The sequence below is a fragment of the Haemorhous mexicanus genome, chromosome 29 (genome assembly GCF_027477595.1).
Source record: "Haemorhous mexicanus isolate bHaeMex1 chromosome 29, bHaeMex1.pri, whole genome shotgun sequence".
Lineage (NCBI taxonomy): Eukaryota > Metazoa > Chordata > Aves > Passeriformes > Fringillidae > Haemorhous > Haemorhous mexicanus.
This window is the reverse complement of record NC_082369.1, coordinates 4842443-4862241: the sequence shown is the minus strand read 5'-3', so window position 1 is coordinate 4862241 and position 19799 is coordinate 4842443. Positions and strand designations below refer to the sequence as shown.

Sequence of the window (19799 nt, the reverse complement as noted above, 5' to 3'; positions counted from 1 at the left end):
GGGGCTGGGTGTGTTTGCAGAATGGGGCAGCACAGCCTCTCCTGGCTGGGGTTCAGCTGTGTCACTGTCCCCTGAGGGAACACCCCATGGGTGTCATCAGCCCTTCTCCCTCCTCAGCTCCTTGTGACTCAGCAGAGCAGGTGAAGAGCCATTTCCAGAGGCACCTCCTGCTGCCACAGCCAGGGCTGGGGTCACATCCCCTCACTTGGGGAGTGACAGAGGGATGTGGCTGCATCCCGGGGTGCTCCCACCGGGAACAGGGCGCAGCCCCCAGCCCAACACAGGCTGAGGAGAGGCTTTGTCAAGCCCCTGGCTCCCCCCCACCGGATCCAGCCGAGGCAATTTCCTTCCAGCAGGAACGTCACGCTCCAGGGCCCTTCAGTTATGACTCAGAGGTTTGAGTGGAAGCAAAGGCTGTAAGACGATTATGTATAATTTTCTTTAAAGGATGCTCAATCCTTTCTCTGCCAAGGCCGGGCAGGACGTCAGCTCCGCTTGCGCCAACGATCACCCCACTGCTGGCAGCTGGGGGGGACACACAGGGCTGCTGGGAGAGCTGCTGTTCCTCTGGGGGAGCACACTGGGGGTCCCACCTTGGACCCCTGTGCCTTGCCACATCATGCCTGGCCAGTGCCAGAGATGGGGAGGGAGGGCTGGGTGTATCCTGGGTTATACATGGAATCAATTTCCTCCTGGATCTCCCCCTGTATCCCTCCCAGCAGCTCCCAGCATTGCCACAGCTCCCAGTCACTGGCTTGGGGCTGCTTACCTGAGCATTCCTGCCGCAAGAACAGACAGGGATTGACTAAACAGGGACAGCTCCTGGTTGCTGGCAGCCAACCCTGGCACTGCTGGAGCCGGTGGCACCTGCAGTGCCCAGCCTGGTACTCCAGAGCTGCACAGCTCCTGGCCCAGCCCAGCTCACCACAAGGGATTGCAGTGATTGGGGTGCTCTGGCTGCCCCCCAGGACACGTGCCAGTGCCTCTGGCACTCTGGCAGTGACTGGCACAGCAGGAGGCTCAGGAGCACAAAGCTCATGGCCCTGCTTATGGATTCTTCCAGTGCCTGACCCCTCTGGAGGGGTGATGGCTGGAAAGGGCTCAGAGGTCCAAGTTCTAGAAGAGACACATGGGCCCCAGAGCCTCCAGGCATGGGGCTCCCAAGGGTCAGGCTGCAGCCCCAGCCCAGCCCTACCTGGCTGCAGCACCCCAGAGCTCCAGGTTTTTGATGCCATCCCTCCATCCCACCAGCACAACTGCAGAGCCTCAAACAACCCCATTCAGAGCAAAGCTGAGCATTTCTCCTTCCCCTCCCTCGGCTGAACTCAGGCCAAGTCAATTAACATTTCTGACTGGGGAGGGAAAAAGAATCTATCCAAACAGCTCACTTGTCTTTTGTGTGACTCTTCCATCCTCCCCTCCTTCCCTGCTTCAAAAGCACAGTCCCAGGAGTCTATTATGGATATCAAGGAGGGAGGTGAATCGTGAGCTAATTTTACCTCCTTCACCAATGACAGTTGCTGACGTTCAAATTAATGAAAATAAAAATTCAGCACGGGCTGAAGTCTTGGCAACTGCTGCCCCCGCGGAACCGCTGACCCAGCGCTGTGTCTGCCCGAGCAGCTCCTGCCCACCTCACCCTCACCACGAGCAGGGCTAAAAATAATATAAATAAAGGGAGAGCTGAGAGAGGAACCAGGAACGTGGCTGCTCATCCCTGCTCATCCCTGCCACCCCTCACATTCTTAATGGCTCCGCATCCAGCTCATTCAGGCACCAAAAAAGGTTTCAAAATAACACCGCAAAGAGCCTTTGAATCGCTGTTTGTCAGACTGAGCACACAGGCACCGTGAGCAGCCAGGAATGCAGCTTCCTGAGCACCAGGCTTGGCTCAGAAGCTCCAGTCCTGGCTGTATTTTCCAGCCTCAGACTGAAAAACCCAGGAGCAGGTGCTGCAGGATGGGGCTGCAGCAGAGGAGGGGTTAATGTAGGACAGGAAAGAGCAGAGCACAGCCTCTAGACCTGAGGCAGCACAAAAGCACCGAGGAAGACCAGGATGACCACATCCCTTCACTGCACAAGAGTGGGGAGAGGATTCTGCCTCCAGGCCACAGCCATCCTCTCCTCCATCCTCTCCTAGCACCTCCCTGGATGGGATGTTTAACACCGATTGAACCAAGGGCTTGGAACATTTACATCTCCCCACAGAGCTGCATGAATCTTTAAATAACCCTTTAAAAATGAAAGCACTTCCTCAAAGCCCCTTCTTCCTCTGAAGAACACAGGATTTAATGAGGTTTCCTCTTCCCCCCCCCTTCAAACCCAACAGCCACCCCCACCCATGAGTCACTCACACTCCTGCTCTGGCTGCCCAGCAGAGCCACAGCTGAACTGATCCCCCATGTACACGGGGGCTTTTAATTTATATTTTAATATGGGATCACTGCTAGAAATGCAGCACTGGGCAGGTTCAAAGGGATGCTGCAGGAAGACTTTGGTGAAAAAATTCACATTTATTCCCTCTGCAGCTGCCCCCACCTCTGCAATGCCTCACAAACCCACCAAGGGTTGGGACCCACCTCACCCTGCTCCTCCCACGAGTGTGTTCCCAGTGTTGAGGGGATTCCTGCCCACCACAAACACTGCACATCCCACCTCACCAGCCCCTCTCATCCTTTAGGTCTCTAATCCCTCTGAAACAGCACAGGTTACATAGAGAACATAGAAGATCTGCCTGTCATCTGCCATGACAGCTCTGATTTGGGTTTAAACGCTGCTGTTTGTATGAGGAGGGTGAAAATTCCTGTGTCAGTGCTGCCAGTGTGATCCTTAACCTCAGATATCTGCCTGCATGGGGCTCACCCTGCTTGGCTGGGATGGACATGGAGCTGAGGAAGGCAAGAACCAGACTGGGACCAGTCTCCCAGCATGCAGGGGATCCCCCAAGTGTGCCACATACCCTGAAAGCAGAGTCATTTCAGGGCTCTGTTCACAAATAACTCATTCTAGCAAAATTGGTCCAAAGAATTAACTGTGCTGAACAGCAGAGTCCAGCAGCAGCTGTTCCTGGGAGAAGGGAAGAAGCTGGCACAGGGGTAACACTGGAATGGGCATCCTGGTTGATCAAATCTAGGACTGAGGAATCTGGAGCATCATGGCTCACTCACAACATTCTACAACCGAGAATCTCCTCTGCTGAACGGATTATTCAGACCTCGAGGCCTTTCCTAAAAAAACTTTAAACCCAAAAAAATCCCCCACAACCACTTCTCTCCTACCTGGTACTGTGAAGTCCTGAGTGTAGATGATATCATCTTCAATGTCATACAAGTCATCATCCTCTTCCTCATTGTAGCCATGCAGATCCTCCAGGTAAGGCACCGCCGTCATGCTCCTCCACCTGTCCTTTGTCTCAGGGCTGGGAGGGATGGGCACCAGCGCCTCTGCCTGAGCATGTTTCTTCCTAAACCAGCTGCAGAGAGCCCAAGGGCAGAGCTGGGTCAGTGCACAAGGCATGCAGGAGTCCTCCAATGAGAATTGCCCCAGCCCACCTGAATATTCCGAGCTGGGAGCTCCACCCGTGCCAGGTAAGGAGAAACCAAAAGGTCTGGCCAGGTGTCAGTATTGGGGTGTGCTGAAGGACACACTGGGATAGGACAGGAACAGAGGGACAGGCACAGAGGGAAGCTCAGGACCATTAGCTCCATCACCAACTCTAGCCCAAACTACCTGTAAGTCAAAACACATCAGCAGAGCTGCCAGAGCTCCTGAGTTTTATTATCCAAGTGAGTAGGACAGAAGGAACTTCCCCTATCCTGAAGCTGAGGCTGATCCAGCCCAAAGACACAAATTTGCAGGATCCCAGCCTGAGGAGAGGGGCACTTACTGCAGCAGTTTCCTCTAAAAGCCAGTTTGCACCAAGGCCACAGCAGAAATGCTTCTACTTTATCTTTTTATCCCCCCCTGTCTCAAGGGACTCCTATCACCACCAAACCCTGTGCTGCCATCTGGCCAGGAAAGGATATCTGAAAGCTGTTCTTAATCAGATCAGGAATCCAGCAGGCTGCTTCCAGCAGCATCCCAGAGCCAGATGGGATAAACCTCTTAGGTTTTCATCGTGCTCCCATAGCAGAGCTCTGACTCCAGACTGTCTGGGACATCTCCCAGTGCTGCATGTGGGCACCCAAAGTTTCCTGGAAGGCTGCTGGAGCCTCCCCACTCCCAATGACCCCCTAAATGTGGGTGGGAGCAGAAGTTCCTCCAGACTCAGGTACCTCTAACACAACTTTCCAGCCCACATGAGCCTGATGGGACACAAGTGCTTCCCACCCTGCAGTTGGCATCCTGTAACTCCTGGCCTCCAACCACGGAGGAGGGCCTGAGCCAGCCCAAGAACTCTCACCAACCTGAGCCATCTGGTTTTTATCACCCCAGTTCCAAATTCCTTTCAGGAAGGAAGGCTGAAGGCACCTCCTGCGCAGAGCTGTAATTATCATTTTGTTCTACTCTTACACTGCTTTGACAGTCAGCCTAAAAAAAAAGTGGGATGCTAACAAAACTATCAGGAAAAGAGAGGAGTGAGGAGATAAACAAATGGAAATGCAGCTACTGGGACAAATCAGGCAGGATTCAAGGGAGGGGTGAATTCTCATCCAGAAACTGCTTCACCATTAGCATCTTTAAACTGTTTTCTCTGCAGCAATGGAGTTTTGCAGCCTCTTGTCTGCAGGGAGGAAGGGGAGAGGGACAGGAACTGCTTCAGATCTCATCTGGCAATTGTCACCTCCAGTCCCTGAAGGGGCACTACAGGAGTTAAGCAAAGCCCATCCCAGCTGCTGGACCAGTGTAACTCGATTCTGGCCCAAGGCCCTTCACAGATCCAGGGATGGCTTCCTTGGTGACATGCATGGCACACTGCTCTCCTAATGGAATCAATCCATTTCTCTTCTCTGCAAACTGTGTTCATTGAGGAAGAGACTGCCAAGACAGCAAACCCAGGCCAGCCTGGCAGGATCAGCAGCACAGGGGCAGAGGAACCACCAGGAACCAGCTGATTTTGCCAGGGGCACCGGGGCTTGAGGGATCCAAACTCCACACCAGAGACCTCAGGAGAAGGGAATATCCAGGACAAAGGAGATCAGAATGATGGCTGTTGAAAGGAGAATTTTAAAGGGAAAAAGCCTGGAAGTCTATGGTAACTGGTGTTTTTATTTTGCTGTATTTCAGCTCTGCCTCACTCTTCCCTCCTGTCCTACTTACCAGGAGAGTAAAAATAGGTTTTTATTAGCAGCAGAAACCTGAATCACTGTACTCCAGTCATTATGCTTCCATCCTCTGGGAGGTGATTTCAAACACTTGAATATGCATATATGGTAATGAGGATAGACAGTGAAAAGAGAAATCCATTGAAGTTCTAAGAAAAATCAAAGACCTCTTGGAAGGAGCCTTGAGCAATTCTTTATGGAGTAGTGGAGTATTTCCTGGCAAGGATTTTCCAGCAGGGACAGACATTTTGCTTTCTGTGCTGGTGCTGGAGGTTATCACTGAAGATCTGCTCTTCAGCTGAGGACCACTGGCTTTTGGAACACCCTCATCTGCTTCAGGAAGCCACTGCCTGAGCCAGAAAGCAGCACCTCCTGGTCAGTGATGGCCATGAGATAAAGCCTCTCCTCAACCCTGCCCTCACCACAACCCCAAACATGGGCTGGGTCAGAGCCCTGCTGATGAGTGCCCTGTTCCACCAGTTATTCCCAGTTTCAGGGATGTTTTCTGAGCCAACTGCACTGACACACACACAATTACCTGGTGCTTGGGGCAGCTGCTTTAACCTTGAGGGTGAACAAAATACTTTGGATCTCAGAAGCACCCCTTGTGCAGAATATCCCTCTGCAAGAGACAGATTCCTCTGCTCTGTTTCAAAGGGCTGGGAGTGGCTTAGAAATGCTTCAGAGTGAAGGCAGCAGTAGTAAGGGATTATTTCTTCCTATTCCACAAGCTCATTGAGGAGCCTGCAAAGCTCAGAACACCCAGCCAGCAGCAGCACAAGTGTTAATTGTGATCCTGCTAGGCAGAAGTGGCCAGACAGCTGCTGTCAGCCACAGGGAGATAAGACACCAAGGGTCAAGGACTGAAGGAAAAGAGGAATCTGGGTTGCCCAGTGCTTAATGAGCCCATTTGGTTTGCAGCTCCCAGGCTCAGATCTCCCATCACAAGTCCTCCCTCTGCTCTTTTCAGGTCCTGGTATAAGCAAGGTTAAAATAAGAATCTTGTAAGCACAGCTGCAGCTTTCCAACACTCCCAGCTATTCACTTCCCATTTGGGTCACAAACATTGCAGTTGGCTTGGTTTGCACAGGGATGGTTTTCTCTGAGAGCAGATGCCAAGCTGCAGATCCCTGCCCTGCCAGCCAGGGTCAGGATGAGCAATTCTCCACCTCCTGTGATGCCATGTAAGGGCCTCGAGCTCCCTGGAAGGTCACTGTCACCACAAGCAGCAATGAACAGGGCTCCAGTTTAGCTCAGTTCCCTCACAGGCAATTGTGGAAGGCACACAGTGTCCCAGGGAAAGGCAACACACACAGCAGTGCTCCTGCAATCACTGCTCCAGCTCTTGCTGGATCAAGAGATGTCCAAGCTCTTCAGTCAGGTTCAGAACAAACAAAAGTATGAAAGCAGCAGCTCCTCCCAGCTGGTGGTAGGACCAAAGGTAGCAGGGATAGCTCAGACTCCTGCAAGAAGCTCTGGAGATTCAGTCCTTTAACACACCATGTTACAAAACTGATTTGCAGAAGGTGGGTAAAAGAAGGAAAGGTCCCTTCCACGTGCTGCCAAAGGGCAGGAAAATTGAGCCAGGTGCCTCAGGAAGGAAAAGGAATGCTTCTTTGTGTCCTGCTGAGAGGAGATCACTGCCTAGCACTACAGAGAAAGGATGGGGAAAGCCCACAAGTGCACAGGCAGCAGCAGAGGCTCAGAGAAGCCTCTCTCCCTCCCTCAAACACAACCCAGGAGCACAGTCAGCCCCTGCAAAGGAGCCTTCAGCAGCACCCCACAGATTTCCAAGGGGTTTGGTACCCAGCTTTAAACAGCACAGCACCCCAGAGCCACACTCCAAAGCCCACAGGAGCTGGGGAAGGCAGCACAGCAGCTCCAGGAGGGCAGGAGGAGACCCCAGCCTGCAGGTTAATTTGTACCTCCACTAACAAAAAGTGGAAGTGCCTCCCCTCTCGTGCTACAAACTCCTGCAATCGGAGCTGCGCCTGAACAAATTAAGTGTGACACTTGTAGAGAGGGAAGGGAAGATGGTTGCCTTGGAAACAAGGGACAGAGGTAGAATTCTGCATCCACTTCATCACTTTAAGTGCTGCAGCAGGTCAGTGAATTAGTAACAAAATGCAGTGTGTGAGCAGGAAGTCCTTCAGCAAAAGCACAGGGCAGAGGGGAGGTGGTGGATAATCCATAGGGAGGAGGTTGGAACTCCTGGGCTCTTGGCAGCTTTTCCTCCCTGCCCTACAATCCCCATCCCAGGAGCACCAAATATTCATAGAGTTGAGCTATGAGCACTGGTTTTCCACTGAAGATCATTCCACTCAGATCCTTCCAGGGAAAGCAGGTTTTCAGGCTCTTCCACTGCTGCTTCAGGGGTTGGTTTCTGGCAGTTCCTAAATTCTGAGATGACAGGCTGGGAGAAGTTGAACTCATTTTCATTTCCAGCTCCAGGTCTGCTCTGCACGGACTGGGTTGAACAGAGCAGCGTTTTGCTTTGTCCCACTCCACTAAAAGTGCAGAGACAGGAGTTTGATGCAGTTCAGCTGCAGGAGTGAGGAGGGAGGAAAGCAGCTGGCAGGGATGAAACTCAGCAGACTCTTCCTCCAGCATTCCTCTGCTGCTGCAGGGCAAAAGCATTTGGAATAGCTGACAGGAATGATGGGAGGAATGGCTGGATTACCATTGCTGGGCTGCCTGGATGCCTTCCCTGCCTCCTGCAGCTCTGTTCCCTATGGAACAGCACTCTGTGCTCCCTTGGTGCTTTCTCAGTGCCCCTGAGCCACTGATTTTATCCCTGATCCCACTGCAAGGGCCTTCACCCTTTATGGAAGAGGAAGTGGAGAAGGATGCATCCTGAGCCCCAACTCTGTGGCTGCAGGACACTTAACAAGCTCTGGGATCACCCTTCCCACAGGGCAGGGGAACACTGCCCCTTCCCACCATCCTGACTCGAGCCTGGTCCAGCAGCCTGAGTGCAAAAGCACTGCCTGGGGCCCAGGGGCTGCTCCTGCTGATTTCAGAGCACTTTGATGATCCTGACTGTCCATATGAGTCAGTCGCCAGGAACAGCAGCTCAAAGACATAAAAGGAGACTTCCAGCAGCACAGAAAGGCACAGGGTGATTCTGGTTTGAGATGGGATCCATCCCAGCAGGGCAGCCTGGGGAAGCTGCTTGATGTTTTTCTGGTTTAGTTCCTGTCCTTAGCACATGTTTTTGTGGGGAGGAGTGCAGAGAAACCCACAATCATTAATGATTTACTCGCCCCAATACATGAAATCTAAGGGTTCTAGAAATCAAATGTCTTCTTACTAAAGTGCTTTCCCAAACCCCTCTGCCAATCCCTGAATGGCTGCCTGCTGTCCTGACTGCTGTGTTCCATTTACAAAAAAAAAAAAAAAAAAAAAAAAAAAAACAGGGTCAGGTTAAGCATCAGGGCTAAGCTTCTATTTAAAGAAAAGGCAGAAGAACCAAGCTCTGGATTCTTTAGCACAAAAAGAAGCTAGGCAGACACATCCAGGGCCCAGCCACAAGCTCTGCTGTGCTTGATGTAATTACTAGATGCCACAGCAGGAGGAAGGAGGCAATTACCAATAGGGGAGAAAAGCCTGTTAAGAAGCACTGGCTAAGCTCACACAAAACTACTAAGAGCCTAAGCCTTGGAAATGCTCCTGGGTTTGCAGGTAGAGCCTTTCCTCAGCCCCTCTTGGTGCTGTGGGATGAAAAGCCTCAGCACAGCAGCTGAGGAGCTCAGAGGCTGCCAGAGGTGTGCTCCAGTTTCTTTGGCTTTCTAACTACAGGCAGCATCTCTGGAGACCCCTCTGTGCTTCCAGCTGGGCAACACTGACACAAAAAATCACTGCCATGTGGGAGGAGGGCAAAATGGAGTATCTGGAATTGCAGAACCAGCTCAATCACCTGGCAATGACCCACGAGGGCCCAGGGCAGCTCCTGAGCTCAGGGGTGGCAACTGCAGCCACAGGAAGGGAAGTGCTTTTAGTGCTTTTCTCAACACCTACTGATGACTCCACAGACTTATTTCCTGCTTCTTTGCAGTGCTTCCAGACAAAGCATGGCAAGCTGATGCCCTCTGGTCATGGCCACTGGTACTGGGAGGCATCTGCAGGGAAAGGCAGCCTTGAATGGAAGATGCCTGTGCCCAGAGTCCCTGAAATAACCCAGGCATGGGGCTTGGCTGCTACAAAAGTCATCCTTACAATTAATTAATCACCTGGGAAGCTCCATAAACCCTGCACCCCCAAGCTCTGCTTGCACCCTGGTCCCTCCAATCCCTGTTGGAGCTGGTCCCATTCACTCCCTGTGGAACCCCAGTGCACTTCAGGCCTCTCAGGTTCTGGCTGTGGCTCCTTGGGCACCTCCCAGGCACCATCACCTGACAGCACATGGCTTTTCCAAAGACACAAGAGGAAAGCAGCACTGTTCCTGCAGCATGGAGTGGGCTCAGCACCACCCTGGATCACATCCTTGCTTTTACAGCTCCCAAAAGGATCAGGGCAGGCTCATGGGCCAAGCAGCTGCAGTCCAGAGGCAGTTCTGCCTGTCCTCAGAAGCACTTCCCATTCCAAGAGGAGATAAGCTAATGCAGCCTCCGCAGTGAAGCAGCCTCATGATGCTTTTTGTTCTTGTACTTTTATCCGCCCAGGAAATCTCTGCTCAGAGCCTGCCTGTTCAAACAGATCCTGAAAAAAACCCTCAGTGATAACGGGGCATTTCCCCCCCCCTGACTGTAGCACGGAAAATGGGGGAGGATATGGGGGAGGGAGGACTGTGATATTAAAGAGAAAAAAAAAAAAAATTCCTATTGTCCTGGAACACTTTTCCACATGCTGACTCCATATGGAGCAAATACCAGGGGATATTTCTGTCCCCAGACTGGCCAGAACTAACACACGTTACTGAACAGTCCTACTGTAATAACACAGCCTTCAGGACCTCCTGTTCTGCTCCATTAGTATTTGCTGGCCTCTGGAAAAAATTATCCAGAACCCTTAATTATCCAGAAGCAGGCATGCCACAAACAGACTTCCAACATATTCCTTATTTACTGGTTAGCAATTCCAGTGCTTCACCGGATGCTCTAATAGGGGGAAAAAAGCCAAGTGGAGGTTGCCAGAGCCCCAGCAGAGCTGGAGGAAGGAGAACTAGTGACTTCCATGTGTCTGCTGTCAAAAGGAAAGAGAAAGTGAGAGCAGGAGCACAGGTACAGGAGGAGCAGGAAGAGAACACTCACTTGTGCTGCCTTATCTGCTGTATTGAGAACCTCTTGGCTGGGTCGTATTCAAGCATCCCTGAAAAGAAGAAAAAAGTCCAGGTGTGATCACAGGCACTCTCAGCTGAGTCAAAGCCAGGAAGCACAAAGCTCTGCTCCTCCCTCCCCGACAGCCATGCTGTGCCCAGTCCTGGCAGCTCCAGGCAGGATTTGCTCCACCGGCCACAGGAAACAGCATAAAATCCCAATCCCATTGCTGACCTATTCCAGTCTGTTCCTCAGCTTCCCACCTGCAAGTACAGCCCATCCCTCCCTCCCAGTGCAGGGACTGAGGCTTGTCCAGCCCTCAATCACAGCTCCAAGAAACTCCCCAATCAAGATTTTGCATTTCAGGGTTAATTCCACTGAACCTCCCCCATGGAAGAGCCAAAGCCTCAGGCACAGCATATGTCCACTTGCTCAGTGGCCCAGATCCTCTGGTCTAGTGGAATTCTATTCTGAGGTGCAGCAGGGGAGAACCAACCATAAAAAAGTCATCCTGCTGCCCATCCCTGTGCCCTGGCCAGGAGTTGGATTTCTGGGATCATCTGCTGAGGTAGCTGGGGGTGGTGGGTGGTGAGCAGAGCAGGGACAGGAAAAGCAGCTCATCCCTATTCCCTCTGGGAGAAAGGGAGGTGGATTCCTTAAACAGTCTCTGGGATGCCCACTCTGCTCCACTGCCTTTCAGAAGCTTCACAACTCAACAGAAGGGAAGGAGAAAATTTTTGTCATATTCTTCAGAAATGAGGCAATGGAACCCTGAGACTTTCATCCAGCAGCATCCAAGATATCCTATGAAGGTTCCAGGAATATATTCACTTCCTGAGCATTAACAAAGCCTCATGGCTGAACACTACAAGGAGTTTTGCTTTTACTGGATGATCTCCTGCTGCTCCTCAAGCACCTGCACTGTGAAGTCTTGAACAGGTTGCATGAAGAATCAGGGTTTGGAGATGGGTTGGAACAGGAGGAACCCATCAGCAGCAACCAGAAAAGTCTGGGAAGCAGAACTCTGTCAAACAGGAATTCAGAAAGTCAGGACAGGAGCAAAGAGTGCAGAGTGCTGGGGAGAGCCAGGACAAGGACACATTGAGAACTCAGGGGTGGAGGATATCTGGGTGGACACTTGGGAAGTGAGGGCTGGAAAGACACATCCTAGTAGAAATAGGGAGCTGCAAGGCCCTTGGAGGTAAGAATCTACAAATCAAAGGTCATGGAAGAGATAAATCACCACAGCACATGTGATACCAAAAACTACTCCAGAACATCTTCCCTGTCAGTCTGTTTATATCACATCAGATCAGGACTTGGGAAAAGAGGGGGGATAAGACAGTACAGTGGGGAAAGACTGAGGTTATTTCACCCCAGAACCCAAAATACACTTTGCCCTGGCAATTTGGGAAGGTTTATCCATGCTAGTGACAGCATTAGGAGCTTTAAGGCAGATGGGATCACTACTGATCCACATGACATCACATGAAGTAAGTTAAAGCAATCCAGCAAGAGCTCTCCAGGTCCAAGGCACTGGAGTCCTCAGAGCCCAATTCCTCAGAGTTTTGGATTGTTTGGACTGGGTTTTGAAGGTCTCTGAGGATGGATACTCTACAACACCCCCACCACCACCACCACCACCACCCCCAACCTGTTCCAGAGCTCAATCCTGGCAGCAAAGGAGTTTTCTCACGTTCAGATGGAATTTCTCCTCACATTTCAGAAAAAGAAAGAAGTTCAGAGGAAAAAAAAACATCCCACACCTAATTAAAGAACCTATTAATAAGATGATCAGACAGTTTCACAGCTGAGCTTCCCAAATGAGTTGGCTTTTTTCTTTTTTTCTTTTTAAGAAATAGGGCTGCAAAGAGCTCTCACATGAAGATTAGGGGACAAGTATTGGTCAGGTTCTCTTATTCATGTCAGAAGAAACAGGAAGTCAGGACACCACCCACTCCCCCCACTGATTTATTTAAAAACCACACTTCAAGGTGTTGTTGCAATTTAAGGCATTTACCAGATGAAACCGGTACAAGCAGGAGAAGAAGTTTAAGGTAAATGATTAAAAGAGCAGTAGTCACAAACAACCATGGCACAGGGAGCTGTTGCTCTGAAGCCATTAAAAAGGCAGAAGGAAAATAATCGAGCGAAAAGAATTTTTACTTCAATGAAAAATGACCACATTTGGGGTAACATTTGAAAGAAAATGGAAAGTGTCCTCACTGAAAATGTACATTCATACATTCAGCTCTGAGTCACTCGTGGCAGCTCCGTGGCTCAAGTCCTGCACTGAAGAGAGGCTTCAGCAAGACAAAACATCATGTTCTATTCACCAGGCAAGTCATCCTGGAGCGCCTGCCCGCAGCAGCCGCCGCTTGCGGCCATTTAGGGTAAAGACTTCCCTGGAGTTTATCTGCGAGCAGGGATGGGACAGGCTGTGCCAGGGAATGCTTCAGGAGGCCCAACTCTGAGCTCTGCTCCCCAGTATTCCCAGAGGATTTGTTGTGTGTATACAGGGAGGGCCACAGAATTACCAAGTCCAACCTGTGGCTGATCCCCAACCTGTCACCCAGAGCAGAGGGCTGAGTGCCATGTCCAGGTTTTCCTTGGAGACCTCCAGGGCTGGGGGCTCCAAACATCACTGGACAGCCCCTTTCAGGGTCTGACAACCCTTTCCATGAGGAAATTATTCCTACAACATGAAGTCCCCTCCTTGAGAATTATCAGGTATTAAACTGGTAAGAACAGACACCACACAGCTGTGCCCAGACAGGGGTATCGTGTCCTCTGCAGCACATCAACAGTTTCAAAACCCTTTCAAATCACATCAAGTGACAACCCAGAAACTGGAGATCATGGATCTGCCCTGAGCTCCTCACAAGCCCCAGCGATCCTGGACAGGCATAGCTCCAGGGCAGAATTCCTGGAGTTCAGAACACAGGACAGTCTCAGGTGTGGGACTGGAGAAGCAGGAAGAAATCCAACAGCAAGATTAACAGACTCAACCTGGATTCCACTTCAGTCTCCAACTTGGATCAATATTTAACAACCACTGTAAAAGCAGTGTGAGGCCAATCTGTAAACGAGGCAGGACCTTCTCCCTCTCCCTGCACTCAGCTGGCTGTTCTGGTCACAAACTCCCTCTGCAGGCAAATCTTGAGCCTGTGATCTAGGCCAGGCCTCTGGAAGAGCACAGACAGCCCTGGGGACCCCTGCCACAGCAGAGTTAAAGCATCCCACTGTCACCAGGATGCATCCTCTCACTGTCCCAGCAAGGGAAGGTCATGGAAGTGAGAAAACAAACTGCCGAGGATCCAACCACCATGTCCCAGGTCTCAGGGCCTGGAAATCAATCCAGATGCTGATTAATGCAGAGCTGCAGCCTCAGAGCTTCCTCTTCCAGTAAAAGTCTATTAGCCCAGGAGGAGGAAAGCTGACCTTGTGCATTTTTCTGGTCCAGAAGCAAAGTGCACAGGAGTTGATAAGCCATGGGCAGATGCTGCAAAAGAACCTTAAGACTATTTATAAACCCTTTACTCTGACACATCTCTCCTGACTGCACACACAAAACAGCACCAGCCCTTCTTCTTTCCATCCCTGAAGAGTACAAATAAAGCTTCATCCCTGCTTAGGGAGACAAAATGAGGAGCAGCATCCCAACTAATCTGGAGGATATACTGTCATGAGAGTCTCTTTACAAGCTAAACACCACTGAAGCTTTAAGTCCTCTAAACTCTGCTGCTCTGGAAAAAGGGAACAAAGATAAGAATAAGCTCAAGGGGAAGAAAAAGTAAAGACACAGTAAAAAAGTAGTCAACAGAAGAACAAAAAAACCTTACAAAGTGTGTTTGTGTTTGCTTCATAGCCTGGCTGTGGTGCCTGTGGTCAGCACAGCCCTGGCAGACAGAGGAAATGAGCACTTTGCTGCACTGAATTCGGCCTCACTCAAACCCAGACCAGGCACTCACAGCCCTGTGAGGGCTTTTAGAGCCTTTCAAATCAACACAAAGATGAGACAAAAGCACCAGAGCGACAGAGCCAAGCTGGGGGTGTCTGTGCTGCTCACACAAACACAGCCACCTACAGTATCTGATCCACAGGCAATGGATTCAGCTCCAGCCTGCTGCAGGAGGAGCAGGCACCGACCAGGAAATGCAGATGTTCTGGAGGAAAAGCAGGAACTAAATAAAGCATCCAGGTTTGTCACCATAGCTACATGGTGCCACGGCTGCACAGCTCAGCCCTGGGCTTCAGCAGATGCTGGGGAGCTGCTCAGGCCTCCAGAGCAGGCAGAGCTGGGGCAATCCCACCCCAAAATTCATCCCCCTTGAGGCCATCTGGCATGCTGACCATTGGAAAATGTGTCACACACCAAGCAAGGGGAATATCAGAAGGTTATGCCAGCTTTTGCAATGTAGTAGCTGGTACACAGCAAGATGAGGGGTGGAAGACTGTTCTCAGGTAGGAGAGAGGACAGGAAAAGGGATCCTCAGGGCTTCCCACTGCCCTGAAAGAAAGGGGTCTGGCCATTTCCTCCCAGGCAAGCTCCTCTCCTTGCCAAACCCTCTCAACTCCCAGCTCTGTGGTGCACAAGCACAGAAGGGATGCAGACAAACAAACTGACAGCAGTGAGGATGCAGGAGGAGACTCAGGCTGCAGGAGATGGACTAAGGGCACCAGATTCAAGGCTCTGCCATGTAAAATCAGGCAGAGGGAAGAGTAGGTAATTCTGGCTCCAGATCTCACGCAGGGGTGGGAAGAGAACTAGGAGGGGAGTTATTGTGCTAATGAAGCACAAGATTTTAAGCTGTCAATATCCTCAGCACAGAAAAAGAGAAAACTGCCACACTCCTTTTCCCTGGGGGAAGCACTAAGTGCAGCTGAGAGGCTGATCACAAACCTCCAAGGAGTTCTGCTGGATGCTTTAGGAGAACTGCTGCCGGACCAACAGGACTGCAGGATTTGCTCCATTTGGGCAATTCCCAGCTCATTAAAAAGCCATGTTTGGAGTCATCAGTCACAAGCCAAATGCCACACGGAGCTCAGGCCACTGTTCCCTGGGGCTGGCAGGTACAATGTGGAGCACATCAGGCCATGAGCAGTCGCTGTGTCGGGCTCAGCCGGATCCCGGCTGTGCCGAGTGCCATTGGAAGCACTGCCTTATGTAACGCCTTCAGAAAGCTGCTAAAGCTGGCTAATGCTTTTGGAAACACATGGAAATAACTGATTTCATCATTGGCATGGAGCCAGGGAAGCTAAAATAACCTCTGAGGGGGGCTGCGGGGGTCTGGCAGCTCCTTGGTGCCGAGGGGCCGGGGGAGCCCCGGCAGCAGCAGCGGAAGAGCTCGGACTGACAGCACCACCTGCCGCCAGCACGGCCGGCACCGAGCCAGGAGCCGGGGCCTTGCACCCAGCCAGGAGCCGGGGCCCTGCACCCAGCCCGGGGCCCTGCACCCAGCCCGGGGCCCTGCACCCAGCCCGGGGCCCTGCACCGAGCCAGGAGCCGGGGCCCTGCACCCAGCCCGGGGCCCTGCACCCAGCCAGGAGCCGGGGCCCTGCACCCAGCCAGGAGCCGGGGCCCTGCACCCAGCCAGGAGCCGGGGCCCTGCACCCAGCCAGGAGCCGGGGCCCTGCACCCAGCCCGGGGCCCTGCACCCAGCCAGGAGCCCTGCACCCAGCCCGGGGCCCTGCGCCCAGCCCGGGGGCCCTGCGCCCAGCCCGGGGGCCCTGCGCCCAGCCCGGGGGCCCTGCGCCCAGCCCGGGGGCCCTGCGCCCAGCCCGGGGGCCCTGCAGCCAGCCAGGAACCGGGGACCTGCACCCAGCCCAGGGCCCTGCACCCAGCCCGGGGGACCTGCACCCAGCCCGGGGGACCTGCACCCAGCCCGGGGGACCTGCACCCAGCCCGGGGGGACCTGCACCCAGCCCGGGGGGACCTGCACCCAGCCCGGGGGGACCTGCACCCAGCCCGGGGGGACCTGCACCCAGCCCGGGGGGACCTGCACCCAGCCCGGGGGGACCTGCACCCAGCCCGGGGGGACCTGCACCCAGCCCGGGGGGACCTGCACCCAGCCCGGGGGGACCTGCACCCAGCCCGGGGGGACCTGCACCCAGCCCGGGGGGACCTGCACCCAGCCCGGGGGGACCTGCACCCAGCCCGGGGGACCTGCACCGAGCCAGGAGCCGGGGCCCTGCACCCAGCCCGGGGCCCTGCACTGAGCCAGGAGCCGGGGCCCTGCACCCAGCCCGGGGCCCTGCACCCAGCCCGGGGCCCTGCACCCAGCCCGGGGCCCTGCACCCAGCTGGGGGACCTGCACCCAGCTGGGGGACCTGCACCCAGCCAGGAGCGAGGGACCCACACCCAGCCCTGGGGGGACACGCGCCCAGCCCTGGGGGGACCCGCGCCCAGCCCTGGGGGGACCCGCGCCCAGCCCCGGGGGGACCCGCGCCCAGCCCCGGGGGGACCTGCAGAGCTGGCATGCTGCCAGCAGAGAGGCACTCAGTGCCCCCCAGCCCCTCACCAACCCCACAGAGCACAGGGAGCAGGAAAACCAATGTGAAACAAGACAAACATGACGCATCTGAGGGCTGATTGCTCACAAAGAGCTGAAGAGAAAGGAGAGGGTGAGCCTGCACCTGGCTGTTCTGCTGGAAAGGAGGCACTGGGAATACTGGTCAGGCTCTCCCACGGGCTGCAATCACATCCCAGCTCCTGCCAAAGAGGCTCACCAGGCTGCCTGCTGTGCACAGCACAACTGCTGCCCTGCCTGACCACTCAGCTTCCACACGTAGACACTCTTCAGCACTAAACATCAAGCTGCTGCAATAAGTGATGGGAATAAAAAAAACAAAAAACCCCACAACTTTCTCCCCAGAAAGTACGACACTCCTGGTCCTCATGGTCCTATCCCAGCCCTGCTGTGAAACTGGGCATCTGTCACTGCTCCAATATCCTGCACAGCTCTGAATTTGGGGGGAAGGAAACAAATGGGACTTGAGACAAGTCCAGAGGCGAGGCTGATGAGGAGGGACTGCAGACCTGAGTACTCAGTGTGTGACATTAGGGAAAGCCTGGACACAGCATCACAGTACTCTCACTGTCCAAACCTGCATCAATTCTATTATGCCACTTTTAATTTGACCTCTTGTGGGCTTTGTCTTTAAATGTAAAAGCTTCTCAGAGCATAGGAAGCAATGCAAGAATCAACTCTATACAGCAGTGGCTGCAAGCAGTGCAGGGCATTAGTGGATCTCAGGAAAACACCAGTGCTGGAGATCTGCCAGAGTCTTGTAAGGCTGTAAGTACAACCTCCCTGACTAAAAGGATCCCATATCCCCACAAGATACTTGGAAGGAAGCTCGGGCACCGTGCAAGCTGAGGAGTTGTTGCATCTATAAATGTTACCCCTTTTGGAAGCAGCTGGGAAGACTCACCTCTCAGTAAGTCTGAGAGTGGAGGACCACAATCCTCTGGAATTGTGTAGTCGCCTTTCCCGATGTTTTCAAATAATTTATAGATATTATCCCCTTCAAAAGGGTACAGACCCGTTGTGATGTTGTATCTGTGAAGGCAGAAGGAGAAGCAGGATGAGAAGCAGTCCAGAGATACTCAGTTCTTACCTGACTACATAACCCAAAAGCAGCCAAGGGGAAACCAAAAGAGGAATATCTGGCAGTATGTGCAAAACCTCTTTAAGTTTAGCCTGCCTTCATCACAGTCTGGGACAGCAAAAACTTAAAAATAAATACTGGAGATACTTGTGGTTTCTGTTATTTCCCTGGCTGTGCCTCTGGGAGCTGAGCAACAGCTGCAGAGTCACTCATGGAGAGCAAAGAACCCCTTGTGCAGAATTCCAGGTACTTTGGGGAGCATAAACCCACCCACAGGAGTGAGCAGCACCCCCCTCTCAGCTCCCCCCACCACACAAGAGCAGTGATGTCAGATCTGGGCCAGGACTGAGCTATCTGAGGGTGTCATTAGTTGCGAAGTTCCTGGGGGCTCCTGGGCACTCACAGTGTCACCCCTGCAGACCAGATGTCGACTTTAAAGCCTGAAAAGGTGTCAAGGCCATTGGCAATTTCTGGGGGCTGGAATGCTGGCGACCCTTGGCTCGTCCTGCACGTGTCGTCCTCCGCAAACGGATGCAATGCCTGAGGCAGGAGAGACCAAACAGTGTCAGGCTTCCAAGGAAAACAAACTGTGACTCTTGGAAAAGTTCCACCTGGGAAACAAAAGGGGAAAACTCCTCTACTGAACATCTACAGATGATAAGATCACGCCACCACAGCAGCCACATGCCAGAGTGACAAGTCTTGCACCTCTCCTACCTCAGACAGTCTCCATATAAAAAAAAGGATAAGGTTATGCAGCTTATCCCCATTTCCCCCCACTTTTGGGCTCATCCAAGATTGACATCTTCCTTCTCTGTGTTTCCTGAGCAGAGGTTTCATGCTGTTACCAAAAGAAGTGCTTTGCCAATTGCAATAACTATTCAGAGTCACTCAGAGCACTCAGAACAAAAGCCTAAATGCACAATAAATCAATGACACCACAGAGGTGACCTCAATCTAGCATGTCCCATTCTGACTTTTCTGTGCTTCTCACATACCTCTGCTACGCCTAAATCAGATATTTTTAGTGTCCCATTGGTTGTTAGCAGGAGGTTCCCCGGTTTTATATCCTTGTGGACAATCCCTTGGCTGTGCAAGTATTCTAAGCCATCTATAAGCTGACAAAAGTACCTGCAGAGAGAGGGAGAGGGGGAAAAAAAATCAAACACTTTTAGCCAGTAGAAAAGAGCTTTTTGCTGTGGTCAAAGACACTGGGTCATCATCATAACCCACACACAGCCTGGCAGTTGTAGAGGCAAGTGTTTCATCTCATAATACCCAAAAATAATACTAATGTGCCTGAATTTCACTTAGGCTGTCTGTATTCTCAGAGATCTCTTAAACTAAAATGACAATATGACCATAACATTATGTAGTTGCCATGGATTTGCTGCTCTGCCCTGATTTGATCCTGACAATGTTTTTGTATCTACTCCCAAAATTGACAGGTTTCTTTCCTTGAGGAGTAAAAAGGGGCTCCAGCTTATCCCAGCTAACTACCCCAGCTACCAGATCATGCTGGATATTGCCAATCTCTAATCCATCCCAAAGCCTTTAAAGTCTTTTCTGATGCTGAACTGTGGCTTGACCTCCATTTAGGCAGGAGATTCCCCCCTCATACCCCTCGGCAAGGTAAGAGCACAGGGACCAGGGGGGGCTGTTGGGCAAC

At 52.4% G+C, this 19799-nt stretch overlaps 1 protein-coding gene across 1 annotated transcript in view; it reads right to left on the bottom strand.

The window, feature by feature from the left end:
- STK11 (serine/threonine kinase 11) overlaps positions 1–19799 on the bottom strand; it is a 32147-nt gene that overhangs the window by 2293 nt on the left and 10055 nt on the right. Inside the window, exons 4-8 of the mRNA XM_059869878.1 lie at positions 19129–19261; positions 18534–18670; positions 17954–18081; positions 10514–10571; positions 3279–3472 (exon numbers count right to left, since the gene is read on the bottom strand). Of these exons, the coding sequence (XP_059725861.1) occupies positions 3279–3472; positions 10514–10571; positions 17954–18081; positions 18534–18670; positions 19129–19261 (650 nt within the window). The remainder of the gene's footprint in view (positions 1–3278; positions 3473–10513; positions 10572–17953; positions 18082–18533; positions 18671–19128; positions 19262–19799) is intronic.